Source organism: Cibotium barometz, chromosome 63 (genome assembly GCF_041138505.1).
Source record: "Cibotium barometz isolate CiBa-2024 chromosome 63, ASM4113850v1, whole genome shotgun sequence".
Classification (NCBI taxonomy): domain Eukaryota; kingdom Viridiplantae; phylum Streptophyta; class Polypodiopsida; order Cyatheales; family Cibotiaceae; genus Cibotium; species Cibotium barometz.
Window position 1 is genome coordinate 18,361,914 of NC_141108.1, and position 20,700 is coordinate 18,382,613.

The following is a 20,700-nucleotide window of genomic DNA, read 5'->3' on the forward strand; positions in this document are numbered from 1 at the left end:
GAGTCAAGCGTTCCTGTAGCCCGTACGCGCAGCCGCCTGGCTGTGGCCGGTACACGCAGCCGCCTGGCTGTCGCTTGAACTTCCACACGTGCAGCTCAGCCCACGAGTATGCAAACTTGCGCAAGCCTGCCCGCCTATTTGCCTGTGTACTGCAAGGCAGACCGCCATGACAAGAGAAGCGCCGCATGCAAGCATGATCGCCCAAGGGGATGCGCCATGTGCCATGCGCCACTCGACTCCACACGACGACCTGCTCTCCTTCAGCTCCGCCACCCTTCGCTTAAAGAACTAGGATGCAATTCGCTTTCTCCAAAACGCCAAAAGCGATTAGCAAAAATGCATGCTTAAAAATAATAGTATTGTTTCAAGCCTTCAAAGGTTTAAAAACCTTAAAAACTTTAAAATCCTCTTTTGTCTCTTTCACACTTGGGCTGGCCACACACATGGGTTTTCTTTTCATTTCCAAACTGATGCCGTTCACACTGTCTATCTCGTGCCCGTGCCCACCTGCTTGTTGTCCAGAGAAAAACACAGGGTCGTAACAAGAACTGCCCTCCACTTGAAGAGTCTTGGACGAGGGTTTAGATGGGGAATAATCACAATCCGTGCGGGGGCGAAGGTGCGCCAGGTGGGCACTAATCATGTCCTCCATGTGACGCCACTTTGTACGAGCACGCGCATATGCGTGCTCCGGACTCCGGCGATCACAGTAAAGGTATCCGTAGGAGGCGGGAAGAGGTACCGCAGCAGAGGTATGCATGAACACAAAGAGCAGCACCTCCTGACTGGAGACTATCATCTCTCCGTCTTGGCCTCGATGGGCTGAAACTCCAACCTCCATCCTAGCCAGAGGCCAAAAATGGGTGAGAATGTTGGTGATGTCGAGATCGTGGAGATGGTGGGAGAGTTCAACTGCCTGACCTTGAATGGCAGCCGCCACTAACTTAGGATCCCACTCTGTCCCCGGGGTTGCACTGAAGGGGAAAGAGAAGATCATCGCACCATTATTTGGCGTAGAGAACCTGGAGTGGTGAAAAACCACACATACCCGAACACGGGCTACTGTCTCCTCAAAAATGTGAGTCCCGTCTGAAGAAACTATAGTCCCCAGATTGTCCCAGGATCTTGCGGGCCCCACCTGGGGACTCCGGTGGGAGAGCCTTCACCGGGGATGCAGCGATGGTCATCTTTATCGGATCGGAGAATCGGTGAATCAAGCGACAGATTGATCCCGCCGGTTGCCTCTGCACCAGTCAGGGGCTGCGAGGGGGCGACGAGAGTGCTCTGGAGAGGCAGATGGGGGCGGGAGGGAGGGATCGGATGAAAAAGGAGGGGCAGAGTGCACTGCGGGTAGGTAAAGTTAGTGATGAGACTAGGGGAGGAGGAGGGGGAGGCGGCGGCGAGAGAGGGCAAAGGGGCGGAGAGGCTGAGGAGGGGTGCTGCTGAGGGAGATCCATCGGAGAGGAAAGTTGGGGAGAGGGGCCCGCCGAGGGCTCAGAGAGGCTGGCCGGCCTCTCAGAACACTGACGGTCCGGGGGGGGATCTCGGCGAGGGATCAGCTACCATACTGGTGGGGCCGGAGGGGCCTGCTCTGAGATTGGAGAGGGCGTGTCACCAACGAGAAAGTGCTGGGTGTCACCAACGAGAAAGTGCTGGGGTAAATGCTCATAACGGTTCTCTGATAGAACTGAATCCTCTTGAGGTCTACCAGCCTGGTGCGCTCCATGGCGGCGCTCGGCTCTGGTGGTCGTTTGGCGGCCTGGGCGCGATCCCACCGTTTCGCCACTCACCGTCCGCTAGGTCACCCGGTGTCGGGGCCTGGTGCTTTGTTGTCTGAGGGCCTGCCCCTCTCTCTACTCCTTGGTGAGGGTCAGCACGACCACTAGGGGGAGGAACCACTGGAGGCGGTCTCCTGGATTGCCGCTGAGGGCAAGCTCTAGCTAAGTGAGCCATCTGTCTGCAAATGAAGCATTGGCATGGGAGGCCAGAATACTCCACGTGTTGCTGTATGCGCAAAACGCCAGCCAATGGGTCGGACGTAGGATCGAAGCCGTGCTACCGTTGAGCAAAGAAGGCCTATGCCGTACGTAGTGCAAGGGGACTTAGTTGCATGACTCGCTCTGACGCCGATGGCAAGTCGAACTCCACCTGGTAGTATCCGTGTCCTAGAGGGTGAATATCGGGGATCTTTGCAGGTTCGCCAATGATACTGGCCTGAAAAAGATCCCTGAGCTGTCCGCGCACGGGGCGGCTACCAACAATTTTGCAGACCAGGGTGGAGGCCTCAAGGGAGGCAACAATCGTGGCAAGAACCTGTAGATCCGCTTCAGAGACGGAAATGCAAGCAACGGCAGCTTCGGTCGGGGATGACAGAGTGGCCATGGAGTCCTGCGGAGGGTGAAGACTAGAATGAACCGAAGCTTGCCGAAAAAACTAAAAACCCCAGAAGCCTGGAAATAACAACTTGCACGGGAGGGGAGGGAGGAGAGGGGCAAGGAAACGAAAAGAGAAAGGAAAAAGAAGAGAGAGAAAGAAAGAAAGATATATTAACGTCTACGAGAGAGAGAGAGAGAGAGAGAGAGAGAGAGAGAGAGAGAGAGAGAGAGGGGGGGGGGGGGGGGGGGGGAAGAAACAAAAGAGAGAAGAAAAAAGAAAAAAGAAAAGAAAAAAAAGAAAGAAAGAAAAAAGAAAAAAAGAAAAGAAAAAAGAAAGAAAAAAGAAAAAAAGAAAAGAAAAAAGAAAAAAGAAGAAAGAAAAAAGAAGTAAGAAGAAAAGAAAAAAAAGAAAAAAGAAAAGAAAAAAGAAAAAAGAAAAAACAAGAAAAGAAGAGAGAAAAGAAGAAGACGGGGGAGGCATTGTGCAATGAGGAGAGGGGAGGGAGGGGAGGGGGGGGGGAGCTTCGACAGGCCGAAGGAGAGAGCAGGGGCGCACTGTGGGCGGGGGGGGGGGGGGGGGAAGGCGCAGGTGACGCCACAAACGGGGGGGAGCACGGAGCGTGCACACGACTATTTCTTTAGATCTGATGGGTTATTGTCTTGTGGATGATTACCATGAGGTTATAAATTGCACTTTCTTATAAAGTGAATTTGGGCATGTTCTTGGATTCATCTAGGTATATGACTTGAGGTGTGTGCATGTCCCTGAATTTGTCTAGGTGATCTTGCAAGCCGGGTTGGATGCAGTGAGTTCATGATGTGGGTGCAATACCTAGAGTTTGCTTCTTAATTTTGAGTATCATAACTTTTGGCTATTGGCATCATGGCAGGTGTAAATTGGATGTTTGAATTGGAATGTTGTGTGAATGACAAGGTTGTTTTGTAAAATGACGAGATGCTTAATAGCATCTTGTAAGGCCTTGGCCTTAAACCAGAGAACTAGTAAGTCTCAGGCATGTACGCAAGGTATAGGATGTAAGGTTGTAAGTTTGAAAACTTGCGGTTTGACTAGAGTATCTGTGAATGCCAAATGACAAAAGGCTATCTCAAGGGGGTTTACCCAAAGGAATAATTCGGGCTATTTAGGGATTGCAATTCTAGGAACAGGCTTTGTGTTTGAAAAATGCTTATATACAGTAAAGAAGAAGCTGTTACATTTTATACCTTTGCAGTAAGTTCTATGAAGTTGAAGGTTGTGTTTTGATGTCAAGCAATGTGTGCTAAACGTCTCTCCCTTATTGCAGTGGCAAAACGAACATCCATGTTCGATGACCCTGCAGTAGAAATCCAAGAGCTCACAGGGGTGATTAAGCAAGACATTACAGCTTTGAATGCAGCAATATCAGATCTCCACCTGTTGTGTAATTCTCAAAGCGAAAGTGGTGGTCTTTCCAGGCAAAGCAGTGAGCATTCCACAACAGTGGTTGACAACCTTAAAAGCAGACTAATGAACACCACAAAAGAGTTCAAAGAGGTCTTAACCATGCGGACAGAGGTGATTTTACTCTTCCCTCTCACCAGCTAATCACAGGAGAAATTCTTGTTCTTTTCAGAAGAAGCAATGCTTAGGAGAATGCTTTTTATGCAGAATTTGAAGGTTCATGAAAATAGAAGGCAACTATTTTCTGCAAATGCACCTAAAGACAGGAACCCATTTGTCCGGCAGAGACCCCTTGCTTTTAACAATACTGGAGCATCAAGTAGTAGTGCTCCCCCTTGGGCCAATGGTTCAGCTTCTGCATCGCCACTTCTCAATCCAAGGTCATGACGTGGGACATTTTCTTTGTCAAGTTCATCCAAATGAATGGAAATCACTTTTGGTTATTTGTCTGTTAATGGGGATGCTTTCATGGGACGTATTGGTGTTGCAAAAGAGAGAAAAGGGATGAGGGGGGGATATAAGTGCAGGAAAGAGAACTGTAGATGGACATGGCAGACAGTTGTGAGGAGGGTATCTTTTCCGGTGATCAAAGCAGTTGCATAATGGTAGTGCAGCAGTAAACCATAATCAGCTGAAAGCCCCAAAGTACGACCTACTTGAACTGCGTCTTACAATCCAGAGTGTTAAACACAGTGGTTTAATGCAGCTGTGCACACAAGAGAAGGTTTCGAAAAATTCAGAACTTAGTTCAAAAGTACACACTCGTGTTGTGAGGGTGTAATTGATGAATAAGTTTGTTGAATGGTATAGCTCCATAATAGCATAGTTGTTGGGTGTGCAAAAGTTCTAGTAGAAGTACCATTGAACATAGAGCCGATAGATTTGGAGCCAAGCCTACGGATGGACCTTTTATGTACTTGCTGACGCTAACCACATGGTTAGTTGGGCCTCATGAGGATTAGTACAGCAAGCTGTGATTACTTGGGTTAAGGTTTATAGGAGTTATCCCTTAAGTTAAGGCTATTTATGAGTCAACGGTTATTTATAGGTTGACTAAGGCTATATATGTGACACATCTACGAGTATACAGGGCGGAGCCAGACATCAGATAGTATCCAGACATCAGAGTTAGACATCGCAAGTGACACGTGGCAGCCAGGTACAATTGGCCGACAACTACTATTGGCCAACTAGGAGCATTGGTGCATATATATACGCAGGTCACCAAATGGTCATATTCATCTGCTTTCCACTGTTGTACTTCACAGAGTGTTTCTCTTTAGGCGAAGTGCTAGCTGGGAGTGAACGATAGGTCATAGGGCTATGATTTGACGTCTTCATTCTCAGCCACATCTTGTACTTGAATTTTAGTTGTATTACATCTTATTGTACATAATTCAAAGTAGTAGTTTACGACTCGTGTGTGTTGTATGTGTGATTCCGTCGCACTCACGTACGCGCAAGTGTTCTTTAGTTGGTATCAAAGCCTAGGGAACCTCGAATTTCTTTGCTTTTCTTGTTGCATGCGCGGAAGCCTTGCTGTACTGATCCACAGCCCTAAGCTTGATTAAGAACATTGATGCTGATATAAGATGATTAAGAGAGGAGAGAGAAGAAGAAAGAGATTGGGTGTCAGAGTTTTCTTTTATTCATATCGTACAAAAAGGTTACATGAATGCTTGTACATGACTTAGGCCTATGGTCAGTCCCATCGGGGTGACCTTGGCCCTCTTCTACATGACTTATGCTGACTACTGAATGAATGAACTTTTGAAAATGACTTGATGAATGCTGAAAATGATGAGATGCTTATATATATGCTGAGAAGGACTGGTCGGCTACCTTGAATGCAGTCGGCCAGTTCTTGGATAAATAAATCTCCTTTTGTTGAGATAAATGCTGAGCTTGGCTCCTTTGTATGCCCACACCTACCAGCCTTGACATCAATGCTGCCACCTGCTGCCTGGGGATTGCTGCTGTTGCTTGCCGACAGGGCTCCACAACCCTTCCTTGATACTTATGATGAAGATGGTGATGATGATGAGGATAATGCTGACGCTAATGCTGCTGATGATGATGATGTTGATCTGATGATGCTTTTGATGGTAGCTTTATTGTTGACTAATCAGGGATTAAGAATGTTCATGCCGAAGATTAGCCATGGCACAGATGTGCATGTGACATTCCCTTCTGCTAAACTTGATGACGGGGTGGATAGTCTGTCATCCTTCCTCCCTGGACTTCTACTGACTTTGACTTTGACTTCAACTTTACTGACTTTGACTTTGACCTTGATTGATTGATATTTTTGTCTTGGTTACCTTCACTCTTGATCTCCACTTCCAAGTCTTACTGAAGAATTTTGCATCTGTACATTGTTGTCCCCATGCCTGCTTTTCCCTTACCCTTAACACAGCGTCAGGTCAGTTGCCAGAATTGATCATGCCTGTTGCTAGGCCTTTGGAACGATCTGAGAGCTTAATGAGGTACTGGTATGCGTACCTACCCATAGAATGCTTCCTTTGGCTCTGCCTATTGTTGCAGATTACTCCATTTGCCACCTTGCTATTTCTGCCAAAACGCACCTTCCTTGAGACTATGCTTAGTGAGCTAAGCCTAAATTCTCTGATACCAATGTTGCATGTGCGGAAGCCTTGCTATACTGATCCATAGCCCTAAGCCTGATTAAGAACATTGATACTGAATTAAGATGATTAAGATAGAGGAGAGAGAAGAAGAGAGAGATTGGGTGTCAGGGTTTTCTTTTATTCATATGGTACAAAAAGGTTATACGATTGCTTATACATGACTTAGGCCTATGGTCAGTCCCATAGGGATGACCTTGGCCCTTTTCTACATGACTTATGTTGACTTTTGAATGAATGAACTTTTGAAAATGACTTGATTGATGAATGCTGAAAATGATGAGATGCTTATATATATGGTGAGAAGGACTGGTCGGCCAGCTTGAATGCAATCGGCCAGTTCTTGGACAAATAAATCTCCTTTTGCTGAGATAAATGCTGCTTGGCTCCTTTGTCTGCCCACACTTGCCAGCCTTGACATCAATGGTGCTGCCTGCTACCTGGGGACTGTTGCTGATTGCCGACCTAAGGCTATAGGCTGTTGATAGGGCCCCACAGCCCTTCCTTGATACTTATGATGAAAATGGTGATGCTGATGAGGATAATGCCGATGCTGAAGGTAATGCTGATGATGACGACGACGATGATGATGCCTCTGATGCTAGCTTAACTGTTGACCAATTAGGAATTAAGAATGTTCATGCCGAAGATTAGCCATGGCACGGGGTGCACATGACATTCCTGGCACTCGTATGTGTTCAGGTTTGGGAGAAGTGAATATTTGGGTCTCTTCATTGTACCTGGGTTATTTAGGGTATATTGTGCTTCCCTGCCCCACCAAACCCTTACCTCATGGTTCAAGGTTGAAGTCCCTCACCCGATCACTAGATATTTGTCATGGATTCACAACTCATTGATTCACTTCTCAGCATGAAGACATCCATGGATGTGCATGCAGCTAAAATGGAGGCTATCTTTGCTTGTTTCTCCATAGGATGGAGTAGTTACCTCGAGAACCTAGTATTCCGGATATGGAATCTACAAGGGCTCGTGTCTGAGAGCAAGTGTTGGACAATTCTGAGGACGAAGTGGCAAAACTTTCTGGAGGAGGGCTTTTTACTCCTTTGGATGCACGCAAGGATGTACTAGATGAGCTTTGCCATCATTCTTCACCTATGCGTAGTAGGCAAGAGAGATGCCACTCACATCATCGACGGTCTCCTTTGTGGAGTCCCTCCACCAGTTCTCTGGATAGTTCTTGCTTGCCTTCACCGGCCCAACATCGGGGGACTACCGGTTTGTGGAGTTCTTCCTCCATGCTTGGCGAGGAACGAGCTTAATTAATGAAGCTTCTGAAGCCTCCCAAGTTCAACGGGAAGATGGACGAAGAAGTTGTAACCAACTGGACCGGCGAGATGGTTGCCACGTTGGTAGCAGCAGGTGGTTCAGATATTTTTCAGTTCCATTTGGTGCATATGGCTTGACGGGTGCTGTTTGCTTGTGGTGGGAAGACCACCTTAGGCACCACTGTGTGACTTGCTGGGATAACTGTCGCAAGGCGGTCTTGACACAGTTTATTCTCGTCGATTACCAGTGTGAATTGAAGAAATAGTGGGAGCGTTTTATGCAAAAACATGGTGAATCGATAATCAACTATCTCGCTCGTTTTTGGAAGCTTTTGCTAATGCTCCCAAGGACTGTTCGGACAGTTGGAGCAAGTAGAGCAATTTGTGGATGGGTTAAAACCGTCTTTGTACGCATATGTTTGTGCACATCGGCCATGTGATCTTTTAGATATGGAGTTCGTCTTGCTACAACCCTCAAGACGCGGGACAGTTTCAAGTCTGGGACTCAACAACATGGCAACAGAAAGGCAAAAACAAGGGTAGCCAGTCCAAGCCCAAGGGTGGTAAGGACACAGCAAGTGGGGGAGTTTTGGTGACTTGCCTCACCCCTAAAAAGCGTCATGCCAAGATGTTTGCTGGATAGTTGTTATTGTGACTCCACCGAGCAATTGCGAAGGATTGTTCGAAGACCTTGGAGGAGCAATCCGAGGAGGAGGCTTCTTCAAAACCGGAGAAGTAGTCTGAGGAGGCGGCTTCTTTAGAATTGAAGAATGAGTGTGAAGGAGATGCATGTATGTGCATCTCAGCTTTTTTCATTTCTAGGGTTGAGCACACACTCAGGGTGCTTCATTGCATCAGGCCACAGGTATGAACATAGGAAGTTTTCAACCAGGTTTTTGAGGGAGAGTCTTCATAGTTGTCGTTTGCACTCAGTGGAGAATCTTTGGCTTCGGTTTTTGGGGTCGTTAAGGAGGACTCTTCTCACCTGCCATTTGCATTGTGTGGAGTATCTTCAGTGTGTGATATCATAGTGTAACATGCGGAAGCTTCGGAGAAGATCGGTAACTTCAATGCTCAGAAATCATTACTCTTTTAGCGACGGAATTAACGCACAAATTGACTGAAGATGTGTAGAAGAGAGAGAGAGAGAGAGAGAGAGAGAGAGAGAGAGAGAGAGAGAGAGAGAGGACACAGTATTGGGTCCCAAATACCCTCTGTAGGGCCCCCACCACGGATGGTGTATTTGCTTTATTAGAATGATGTGAATCTGAAAAGAAAATACAAAAAACCTTGACCTTTCTTGGCTGGGAATTCCTTGCCCTTGACTTGCAGTCCTTCACCCCTTTGCTTAGCACCTTCTTGGCTTGTCTAGCCCCTTTATGCTTGAGCTCTTGGTGAGAAATGAGATGAACTAATGGGATTGTGGGTTCTCCTATTTATACTACTCCACCTAGAGCAGTTGGCCAGCTATACGAATCCAGTCGGCCAGCCTTGTTTGTCCCACGACTGATAATCAGCATTAAATGCTACATAATATGCTGTGCATCATTCCCTAAATGGCTAGGCATCATGGGCCTGATTCTGGATGGGCTGGACAATGCTTTTGCAAACAATTTGAGGGCTGGTGGGTTCAGCCAGGGCCTTCCTGGCCCTAATGGGGGTGGTTTCACACCATCCCCATGCCCACACTAAGACTTGGGGTAGCCCTATGGGCTGGCCCCGTGTTCTAAAAGCAAACCCTAACTAACTACTGAGTGATCTGGCATTCGGTACCATACCAGATACACAGAATCACTGACATCATTCTAGAGGGAGACTCACAGCGCGGACTGGCACTGTTTCATGTGCAGGACAGTGCACTCCTGACCTTGGACTCCTGTGCAGGACAAAGCACACCTGACCTCGGACGATTGAGATGGATCCCTAGCTGACTCGTCCCGGATTGGGCTCACATGGGACCAGTTCACCATCCCAGGTCCTACACCTTCTGTACAGATATGTCTACGTGGCATCCAAGTGCGGGATGCACGGCACCATAGAGAATCTTTGGCTTCGGTTTTTGGGGTCGTTAAGGAGGACTCTTCTCACCTGCCATTTGCATTGCGTGGAGTATCTTCAGTGTGTGATATCATGGAGGCACCACAGAGGCACCGTAGGAGGACATGTCATTAGATTTGTCTTCATCATGGGAGGATAGGCCAGCTGGTGTATCTTCACGGTACATAGATTTCTTGGAGACTGTACCAACAACAATTGGGGTTTTGACTTCGGTGTATCAGCGAGACGTATTACTTGGAGTATATTCCACGGGACATGGGTGGTTTAGACATGCGGGTGCCGAGCTGTACTTACTATTGATGGATTGAGATTTGGTGCAACATTTATAAGGAGTATGATTCTTAGTTCTGCTTTCTTCCTTAAGGGTGCATTGGAGATGGTGCAAGAAGTTCTTGTGCTCCATCTAAGCCAATGTATTAGTGGCTGGAGTTTGGAGTTTTGCTCATCCATTTTGTAGAGTGTTCTTCTCGTGGGCTACCGGAGGATACTCAGAGCTTTATAGTGTTATTTCATGGACGGTTGGATAGACAGAGAAGAACGCTGTTTTAATGTCGTAGGAACAATCCCAAGAGATCAAACAAGATCTATCCGACAGGAGTGAGATTCGAACACAAAATGTGTTGAATAACAACTCCATGAGCTAACCGATCTACCACACATTGGGTGATAGAAAGGTTAGCCCATTTTGTTTATTTACTCACAGAGAGTGCTTGATCCGGTGGAAGTTGGTCATTCATAGATTTCTCTGCAGGTCTTCACGTTGACGCGGCGAGGATGAAATATGAGCCTTCACAATGGGACAGAGAGTGGTCTCGCAGTGTTTGGGATCTTGGGTATCTTGGATGACCTTTACCAAGTTTTTTCCTTTTTATGGAAGGGAACTTTATATGGACACCGTTCAGCTGAGGACAGCTTCAATGCAAGAAGGGGAGAATGCGATACACCCATGAATATATAGGGCAGAGCTAGACATCAGATAGTAGCTGACAAGTAGAGTTGGACACTGCAAGTGACACGTGGCAATTATGACATGGCAGCTGGGTACAGCTAGCCGACAGCTACTACTAGCTGACTAGGAGCATTGGTGCATATATATATGTGGGTCACCAAATTGTCATGTTCATCTGCTTTCCTCAGTGTTGTACTTCACAGAGGGTTTCTCTGTAGGCGCGAAGTGCTAGTCGGGAGTGAATGTTGGGAATCAAGGGCTTACCTATGTTTGAACAGCCTCTAGAAGGCTTATGTATTTGTGTGTGTGTGTGTGTGAACCAACTCAATATCTAGATATTTGTGTGTACTATAACATCTGCAGTGATGTCACACATGCAACCTTTGTACTTATAAAAGGTACTTTTACTCCATTGAAATAATCAAGCAAGCGTCACATCATTTGAGTTGCGTACTTCACTCTCTCTCTAGCATCTTCCTCTAAACTGTGTGAGTCCAAATGGAGCGTGCAGTCACAGATGCAACCACGTGTACGAGAGAGAAAGATAGAGAAAGAGAAGGGGGAGAGAGAGATGGGAATAGGGGTTTCACACAGTACACCATGCCCCTGCCCCCTCTTTAGGAATTTATTTCAGGAACAATCCATGGGCTTTTCCAAGCCAGGACCAATACAATAAATGAATACAACATCAAACAAAAGTGTCGATATCGAGGTTAGGCCGAGTCGATGTCGAGGCACAAGATAACTGTGGCCGAGCTCATAACGAGGATGACCCACAAGAGACTTGTAATCCAGAAAGATAATCCCAAGATACACCCACACTGAGGAGATCATAACTTGTCAATGGAGTTTTGAGGGTGATAGCACAATAGAGATTTAGGGCGGTGCTTCTAGTGTAAAACAGTGTTCTCAAGGGCAGCAGTAGGAGGTGGTGCTCGCTTTATGACTGAAGGTGGCACACAAGGTGGTGAAGCTGTTGCAAGGCAGAGGCAGCACACAGGACCACACAGAGGCGGTGATGTGCAGGAGGCGTTGCTGGGCAGAGCGCTGCAGGCGCTGGCGCTTCTGGCAGAGGCAGAGATGGTGCTGGTGATGGCAGCGCAGCAGAGTAAGGCGGCGCTGCTAGGCAGAATGCTGTAGTTCAGATGGCGGTGCAAGCAAAGTAGAGTATTGGCACTGCAGGTGGAACAGGTGCTGTCTACAAGGTGGCTCTGCTCAGGGTGACGCAGAGTCAACAAAGCAGGGGCGGTGCTGCTGCAGACAGACGGCGCGCAGAAGTACACAGGCGCTGCAAGGGCGGCGCAACCAAACAGTAGGAAGTCCAGGTGGCGCACAGCTTTTAGGGTGATGGAGTAGTGGTGCTTCTGGGGTGGCTGCCGTCGGCTGAGGTGGAGGAGATGGTAGTGTGTGGATAAAGGGACGTTGATGGTGAATTCTTACAAGATCTGTTTCAAGAACCTCATGAGTACTTTTCTATGCCTCACCTATAGGATAGAAGCTCCTTATATACCTGACGGGGGACCATGCTTTTGCCACACTTTGCTTTTGTTTTAATAATAGTCAAAGTTCTTGATTTATGCTTTTGCAATCTTCAGGGCCTTGCGTTTTGAGACCAAGGGCCTCATGAAGGGAATAACTAAGAGGCTGATCTAGGACTTCAGGATGGGAACCAGAGTCGTCAGAAGAGTACCATGATTTTCAGCAGTTCAGACAATTTCTCCAAGATGAAGAATTCTTAGCTTGGAGAGCTAGGAAGGAAAAGGACCATAGTCGGGCTGTCAATGTGGCCAGATGGCCCAGATGACTATTGATGGACTCTCGGGCAGTCCTAGTGACCAGATGGCCTTGAGGATAGTCTGAGCGGTCCTAGTGGCTAGATGGCGCAGCACGGTTTTGATGAAACCAGACAAGACAATCCATGAATAGGAGGATCATTACTTGTGCACTGCATTTTGATGTATGTTTGAATTTCTTTGACTTTGTGTGCTGTTTTTGATGTATGGACAATGCTTGGAGTTATGGCATGTGATAGTCTCCTGGGCTCCAAACTACCTGGCCAGTACTTGGAGTACCCAGTAGACGTGAATGATTTGTTGATTGGCTTGTGTCTAGTTTTTGCAGAAGGCGAGTATGCATTTATTTTATCTAACACATGTTGAAACTGGTCTTTGGTAGAAACCAAAGTGTGCTCGACTAGCAGTCACCCAAACACAGTTGTAATCCAAAAAATAAGACAGACAAAAAGGGAGCTAGAGTGCTCCTACACAAAAAGAACAACGACACCTGTTGGCCCCAAAGCTTGGCGCCCCTTATTCACATTCAATGGAAGAGTTTAACTGAATACATCATGGCCATTCATGGCTTATACATATGCATGTCCAAGCTGCGAGTCCCCTGGACCTCTTAGCATAGAGGTTTTACACAGCCCTGTACCCAAAACACCACACGGTTATTCACCTCTAATATGCCAAGATAATACATCCACGAGGCCCTGATTATGCATCCAATTGGCACATGCACATAACCAAAAACACAGCCATACATAAGCCCGTAAACTCTTCCAAAAACATGCTAAGTTTACTCTTGTTTCTGCCCTCTTAGGCTGTAAATCTCTCCTCTCACAAGGGACCAGCAAAGACACTCCCGAACAACCCATGAGCCGGAAGGAAGAGGAGTTTTAACGTGTGTGCGTTTGACACCACCCACAAGCCTGTAAAAGAGAGAGCAATCAACAGTCAGTTGTCTCTGTCCCAGAAACGCCGATCCCCCCTGTTTCTCCTACAACCTGTCACCCTCCACGAGAGAGAGAAAGAGAGAGAAACACAGTCCTGTCAGCGTGCAGTCCTGGCCACGTGCAGTCCAAAACTGTCTTCTCTGTAGCCCAGCCAGTCGCCTAGAGAGAGAAGGAAAACGTGCAGCTGTAGCCCCTGTGTGTCGGCCTGTTGCAAGGAAGAAAAACACCTGCTGTGCAGCCCCTGTGCACCACCTGCCTAACCAATGTACAGGCCAGTCGTGTTCTCTGTCCACTGTGCGTTTCTGCTGCAACCGCCTGTGCACAAGTAAAGACCTAGCAATCGTTGCTGCCCGATTGTGTGCTTAGAGAGAAATACCAGCCAGCGTTGTACTGCACAAATTTACAGGGTCATGACATACCTCCCTCTTGAAAAATGGCAAGCGTCCTCGATTGCATTCTGGTGATACAACAAGACATCCAAAGTGGAACCACTTTGATAACGAAGGCTGCCCATTACAGCAAGATATCAGCCATGTGATCCAACTAAAAGTGAAAAGTACAATATGGCAAGATCAAGGTCCCAATCTCTCTGAGCCATGCATATGTAGCAACATTCATTGCAAGCCAATGGTGTAGTAATAGTCCAAATTGTATACCACTGTGAACCATACATAACCACAACATCCAATGTGACTAGTACACATATATCATAGAAGTCCCATAAGCAGATATACTGTCGGGTGTCAGTACCTTCGGGTGAGACAAAAGCTGCACCAAGCGACCTCTAGATAACATTTGAGCCTGTCTGTATCAAGGGAGCGGAGGTGCTACCCCCCTCTTGAGCATCAGGCAATGCTCCAGACCTATGCTCTGCTGAGCCTGAATGAGCCGTCGCAAGAGTCGGCTCCAACTCAAAGGCATCAAGATAAAGCTGCAATATCTGAGGTGAATCTACTACGTCACCCTCCTCCATCCCCTTCACATCCATAGGTGAATAGTTCTTGAACTTCACAAGATAGCGCGATGGGAAACTTTACCTTGTACCTTTCTTTCCTTATGTGCCAGTATTTGCTCGGGAATAAGAACCTCATCAAGTTCCTCCACTTCCGCCTGAGCCTCATCTGATACATCCTCAGGCACATCCCCTCGGAAAGGTCTAAGTAGACTCACATGAAATGCATTGTGAATCCTCCAGTGATCTGGTAGCTTCAAACGATAGGCCACCTCACCGATCTTTTCCAATACCTGAAAAGGTCCATAATAGCGCATGCTTTACTTAGGGAATAAGCGCTCTTTACCCTTCATCTTCTTGAGCCTAGCTTTCTCAAATCGCAAAAGAACCCAGTCACCCAATGCAAACTCTAATGCAAGCCTGTGACGGTCTGCTGCCTTCTTTTGCTTTTGTTGAGTTTTTTGGAGTGCCAACTTAACGCTCCTATAAGCTTCATCCATATTCTCCACATATTGGTCAGCCTGAAAGATCTTATCCTTTGTGTGCAAAATGGGTGGTACCTTCTTCTCTCCTTCCACAATCTCGAAAGGCGTCTTGCTCGTCGAGGTATGGATGATGTTGTTATAAGCGAACTCCACCAAAGGAAGATACTTTTCCCATTGTTGCTTGTGCTGTGACACACGTAGCACTTGAGAAGATCTAACAATGTGGAATTAGCCTCTTCCGACTGCCCATCTGTCTGTGGATGAAACGATCATGAAAACTTGAGAGTTGTACCCATGTTGTCAAACAACCCTCTCCAAAATAAACTCGTCATCCGTGGATCACGGTCACTAATGATAGATGAAGGCATGCCATGATACTTGAAGATGTTCGCCATGAATAACTTCACCATGTGATCAACTTTGATCTTCTTACGCACGGGAATGAAATGAGCCCGCTTATTGAACCTGCATATGATGGTCCAAATGCCATCATTTCCCGTTTGTGTCCTTGGAAGATCAAATATAAAATTTATGGCAATGCTCTCCCGTGGTCTATCTAGAATAGGTAAAGGCTGAAGTAACCCTGGTGTCTTTTGACGGTCAAACTTCACCTTTTGACATACGATGCATTGCCTAACAAAAGTATCAACATCTCTTCTCAAGGTCGGCCAATAAAAGAAAGCCTCAACTGCCTTTACTCTGGCCTCAATGTCCCTATAACCTGCATACGGTGAAGCATGACTTTCAATCATAACCTTGAGTCATAACTGCCTGGTAATACAGTCTACCATGCATCAACAAGAAGCCATCCCTGAGAGTATAATGATCATGCCGCTGACCCTCAGACATCTGATCATAGACCCTGTCAAAATCCTCATCCTGGGCATACTGCTCTTTCATCTCATCAAGCTCATGATGATAAGCATGTGAAACTGCTGAGACCTGTGGCTTGCGTGACAAAGCATCTGCTACAACATTCTTTTTGCCTTCCACATGTACAATCTGAAAGTGGAACATAGACAAAAAGTTGGCCCATCTCATATGCTTCTCAGAAAGTTTAGTTTGTGTGAGGAAATAACGCAAGGTCTGATGATCTGTCTGCACAGTGAAATCAACCCCAAGCAAATAGTGTTTCCATGTAGAAAGAGCATGAATTACAACCAACATCTCTTTCTTATAGACCTATAAATGCTTCTCGGCATTCTGTAATATACGACTCTCATAGGCGATCACATGTCCTTCGTGCATGAGAACTGTCCCAATGCTGTTCCCACATGCATCACACTGGACAACAAAAGCCTTTCGGATATCCGGTAGTACCAATACGGGATCCGAAGTAAGCTTTTCTTTAAGTTTTTCAAAGGCTACAATTTTTCAATCAGTCCATCGAAATGGAGTTCCCTTCTTTGTTAAGGCATGAAGGGGCAAAGCAATCTTAGCAAAATACCGTATGTACCACCTATAATAGGAACACAATTCTAAAAAGCTGCGTACATCAATGCACGATCTTCAAATCTGGCCAATTGAGAATCGCTTCCACTTTCGAAGGATCCATATGGACTCCATCTTTAGACACGATGTGTCCCAAGAAGTGTATTTTTTCCAAGAAAAACTCTCTCTTCTTGCCATTTATGACCAACCTATGCTTCCGGAGTTCTTCAAACACTGTGGCCAAATGCTCCCTATGCTCCTCATTTGAGCGTGAATCCACAATCATGTCATCAAAGAATGTGCCCACAAACGCTCTGTGAGGCCGGAAAATCCTGTCCATCATCCTGTTAAAGGTGGCGGGAGCATTTGTCAAGCCAAACGGCATGACCAAGAACTCATATAGCCCAAAGGTGGTCCGAAATGCTGTCTTATGCACATCCTCGGGTCTAATGCGTATCTGATGATACCCGCTTTTCAAGTCTATTCGACTTAAGACTGTGGAGCCCTCTAAGTGGTCCAATATGTTATCGATTCTCGGAATAGGGAATCGATTCTTGATGGTGTTCTTGTTTAGCGCCCTGTAATCTATACACATGCACCAAGAACCATCTTTATTTTGCACTAAGAGCATAGGCGAGCAAAAGGGTGATGAGCTAGGCTAAATCAACCCCTTTTTCAACAACTCCTATACCTGGCTCATAAGTTCCTCTTGTTGGGCTGCACTAACATGTACGGCGGTCTATTTGGTGGAGTACTCCTCGGAATAAGATCAATAGCATGATCTTCTAGCCTTTCTAGAAGAAGTTCTCCTGGCAATGACTCGGAAAAGCAATCTTGGTACTCATGTAGGAAATCAGTCCTATCTTTATCTAACATAGACAAATTAGATTGAGATTTATCATCTTTTACATCCTTTACAAAAACTAGGTACGCGGAAAGATGCTTTTTCATTACTGATGAAATGGCCGAAGCCAATACAATAGGAACAGATTCTCTTTTAAGCTTTACATCCAAAATGTGCTCTTTCCCTCTATGAGTCAAAGTAATCTTCCTGTTGTACGTATCCACCACCGCATGTACTCTATGACACCATGGCATACCAACAAAACATCACATCCATAAGTGGCATGATTATAGAATTCCTCACTGTCCACATCACATAACCTTGCACATGAAGCCTCAGCTTCCCAATAATAGGGGTAACGGGTTTTGCATACCCAAGACAAGCCATATTAGCCTCATACAAAGACCCCATCTCCTCTGCACGGATCCCCAATCTGCCAGCCAAATCTGGTGAGATAAAGTTGGCTCTAGCACTTGTGTCAAAGAAAATCAAAGCATTCTGATCTCTAACTTTGCCCCATGCTCTGCACAACTCAGTCTCCTCACCACTTGGTTGTTCCCCAACAAGATCAGGAACTAACCTTGTAGAAGGCTTTACTTTCTTAGACTTGGGCTCCCCTTTAGTGTCAGAGTCCTTGTTGGACTTATGCTTGGGACAACTGAAAGACATCTGTCCTTCGGTACAGAAAAAGCATTTCGTGGCATCCAACAAAGCCTGCTTCTTCTTAGGAGTTCTCTTGGGCATTGGTAACATCTTACGCCGCTTCTTTGCAAGCACTGTTGCATCACGAGATGCATGCCCTTACTTCTTAGTTTTCTTGCCAGTGCTTTTGGTGCCCTTAAGTTGAAACCTAGTGAGCAACGCATTTGCCGTCATGGCATTCTCTATCATCTGCGACATATTTGTTACTCGGGTCTTAATGCAATAGTCTTGCACTTCCTTGGGCAACCCACAACAATACTTCTCAACCTACGTAGACAGTGGCACTGCACGATAAGAAGTAACTGGGAGTAAAGCTTTCCAAAACTTCTTGTTGTAATCCTCAAGATTCTTACATTTCGATGCATCCAACTTATGCCATGTTGTCATTACATCCACCTCAAATGTAGATGTGAGCCACACGGAAGAGAACACGTGTTTAAACTGTACCCAAGTAGATGGTGCTATACCCTGCAAAAGAAGAGTGGATCACCACTGCAATGCATTGCCCTTGAGAAAAGTCGTAGCTTTTCTCACTTTTGAAGATTCTGTGTAATTTCCACAAAAAAAAAAGCAGCATCAAACGGTTGTAAAAAGGTAAGAGCCTTGACATAGTTGTCATGGTACGAAAATACAATACCATATGATACGATATCGTACGGGAATTTTTGGTACGATATGAAATTTTCGGATACCGTACGATAAAATACGGTTTTTATTTTTTACACTTACAACCTATGGAGGTTCAAGCTTGAATGTGAGGGAAGGTCAGGAGGGGAGGAGTCTACAGTGCTTGAGGAACCAGAACATGGATGTGTGTCTCGCCCAGTTGGATCTCCCGATTGTCTCCAAAAAAGAACCTGGATGGGTAATGCAATACCAAAGGTCTCTGAGTGTAGCGTTTATGACTAAGGGACCAGCCTTGCACGAATACTAGCAGTGCATCTAGGGTGATAGGTTTAGGGACTCCTCTCTAGATCAAAATGGCCATGTCCAAATCTTCTCCCTCGTACATAACTTGAGAATCTAACTGTCTAGCCTACCTATACCAGGGATCTCCAAGTGATGTAGCAAGATTCTCTCATCCTACCAATCAAGTGTACACTACCAGTCTACCTCGCCAGATTTTTTAGGCCTCTCGCGTCTCAACAACCCCATATGGAATATTGAGTGGACATGAAAGTTGCGAAGTATTGCGAGCATTTGGGATCTTCATTAAGCAAGGTTTCTATATTTTTTAAAGCATTTGGATTTTTTTTCAAGGAATTTTATTTTTGGGAAAAAAAAACTCATAGCGTACGATATCGTACCGTACGAACCCATTCGTACTGGTACGAGAAACAACTATGAGCCTTGAGCCTGTCTTTGGCCCCATTGAATGTGTCAAATTTCACTGTAGCTTCCCCTTCCTTATAATCCTTTGCCTTACCCATAGGCGTTAGATTATTGTAAGGAGGTGGCTTCATAAGATTGCTACCCCCTGCATTCATGCTCATACTAGTGTCAACATTGCCAGTTGCCACACCTTGCATACGATGCAATCCTGCTGATCTTCCCATGTTTCCAAACATACCACTATGCATACTGGGCTGCATGCCCCCATACATGTTTCCTTGCTTTCCGGGCTGCATGCCCCCATACATATTGCCTGTATTCCGGGCTGCATACCACCATACATGTTGCCTTGCATGCCAGGCTGAAAACTAGCTCCAAAATTCCCTTGGATTCCCATACCTCCTTGAGGGTAACCCCCCTCCCCGGTCATAGATTGGAACACAGAACCACCGCCAAAATAGCTTGGATGGATCGATTGCTGTGGAATAGGTGGCTGCCCAAAAAAGGAACTCTGTGGGTTTGCACCATAACTGTTCTTCATGTTGGAAAACTGTGCAAAAGCAAGATCTTGTGGGAAGGCACTACTATTACCTTGAGGTGGGTTCCTAGAACGCACCTTCTTCTTCTTCTTAGGCTGAGAAGGGGCCCTCATAAAGTCAGCAAACTTCTCACTATGCGTGAGCTGCATGAGCACATCCATTGCCCCTGCCAAACGGGCTTTGAATTGGGCATCATCTTCCTCTTTACTTGGCATATCTTCTGGCTGCATTACATGCTCATAACGTGCATCTTCTGCAGCCTGTTCTCCTGCAAGTACATCCTCAGATTCAGTCCTCTCAAGAGTGGTCTCCTCCTCTTCCTCATCATCATAGTCATAGACATTCTCATAGTGTGACATCTTGCTGAAATTTTCAGCAACGACTTTCCTCGAGACAACCACGAGCTCACCCCCTTAGGAAAGTTGGTGATGATCTCGGCAATGGAACCTTGAAAACGGCCTCTAGTAGAAACCAAAGTGCGGTAGACTAGTAGTCACCCAAACACAGTTGTAATCTAGCAAATAAGACAGATAAAAAGGGAGCCAGAGTGCTCCTACACAAAAAGAACGACACCTGTTGGCCCCAAAGCTTGGCACCCCTTTCGGTATTTCTTTATTCACATTCAATGGAAGAGTTTAACTGAATACATCATGGCCATTCATGGCTTATACATATGCATGTCCAGACTGCCAGTCCCCTGGACCTCTTAGCATAGAGGTTTTACACAGCCCTGTGCCCAAAACACCACACTGTTATTCACCTCTAATCTGCCAAGATAATACATCCACGAGGCCCTGATTATGCATCGAATTGGCACATGCACATAGCCAAAAACACAGCCATACATCAGCCCGTAAACTCTTCCAAAAACATGCTAAGTGTACTCCTGTTTTTACCCTCTCAGGCTGTAAATCCCTCCTCTCACAA

At 46.2% G+C, this 20,700-nt stretch overlaps 1 protein-coding gene across 2 annotated transcripts in view; it reads left to right on the forward strand.

Annotated features, from left to right (window-relative positions):
• The window catches only part of LOC147603792 (syntaxin-32-like), an 84,250-nt gene that overhangs the window by 12,739 nt on the left and 50,811 nt on the right, over window positions 1–20,700 (forward strand). For both annotated transcript variants that reach the window (XM_086795817.1, XM_086795818.1), the window contains 2 exons: window positions 3,680–3,930; window positions 4,024–4,196. In XM_086795817.1, coding sequence (XP_086651943.1) covers window positions 3,680–3,930; window positions 4,024–4,196 — 424 coding nt within the window. The remainder of the gene's footprint in view (window positions 1–3,679; window positions 3,931–4,023; window positions 4,197–20,700) is intronic.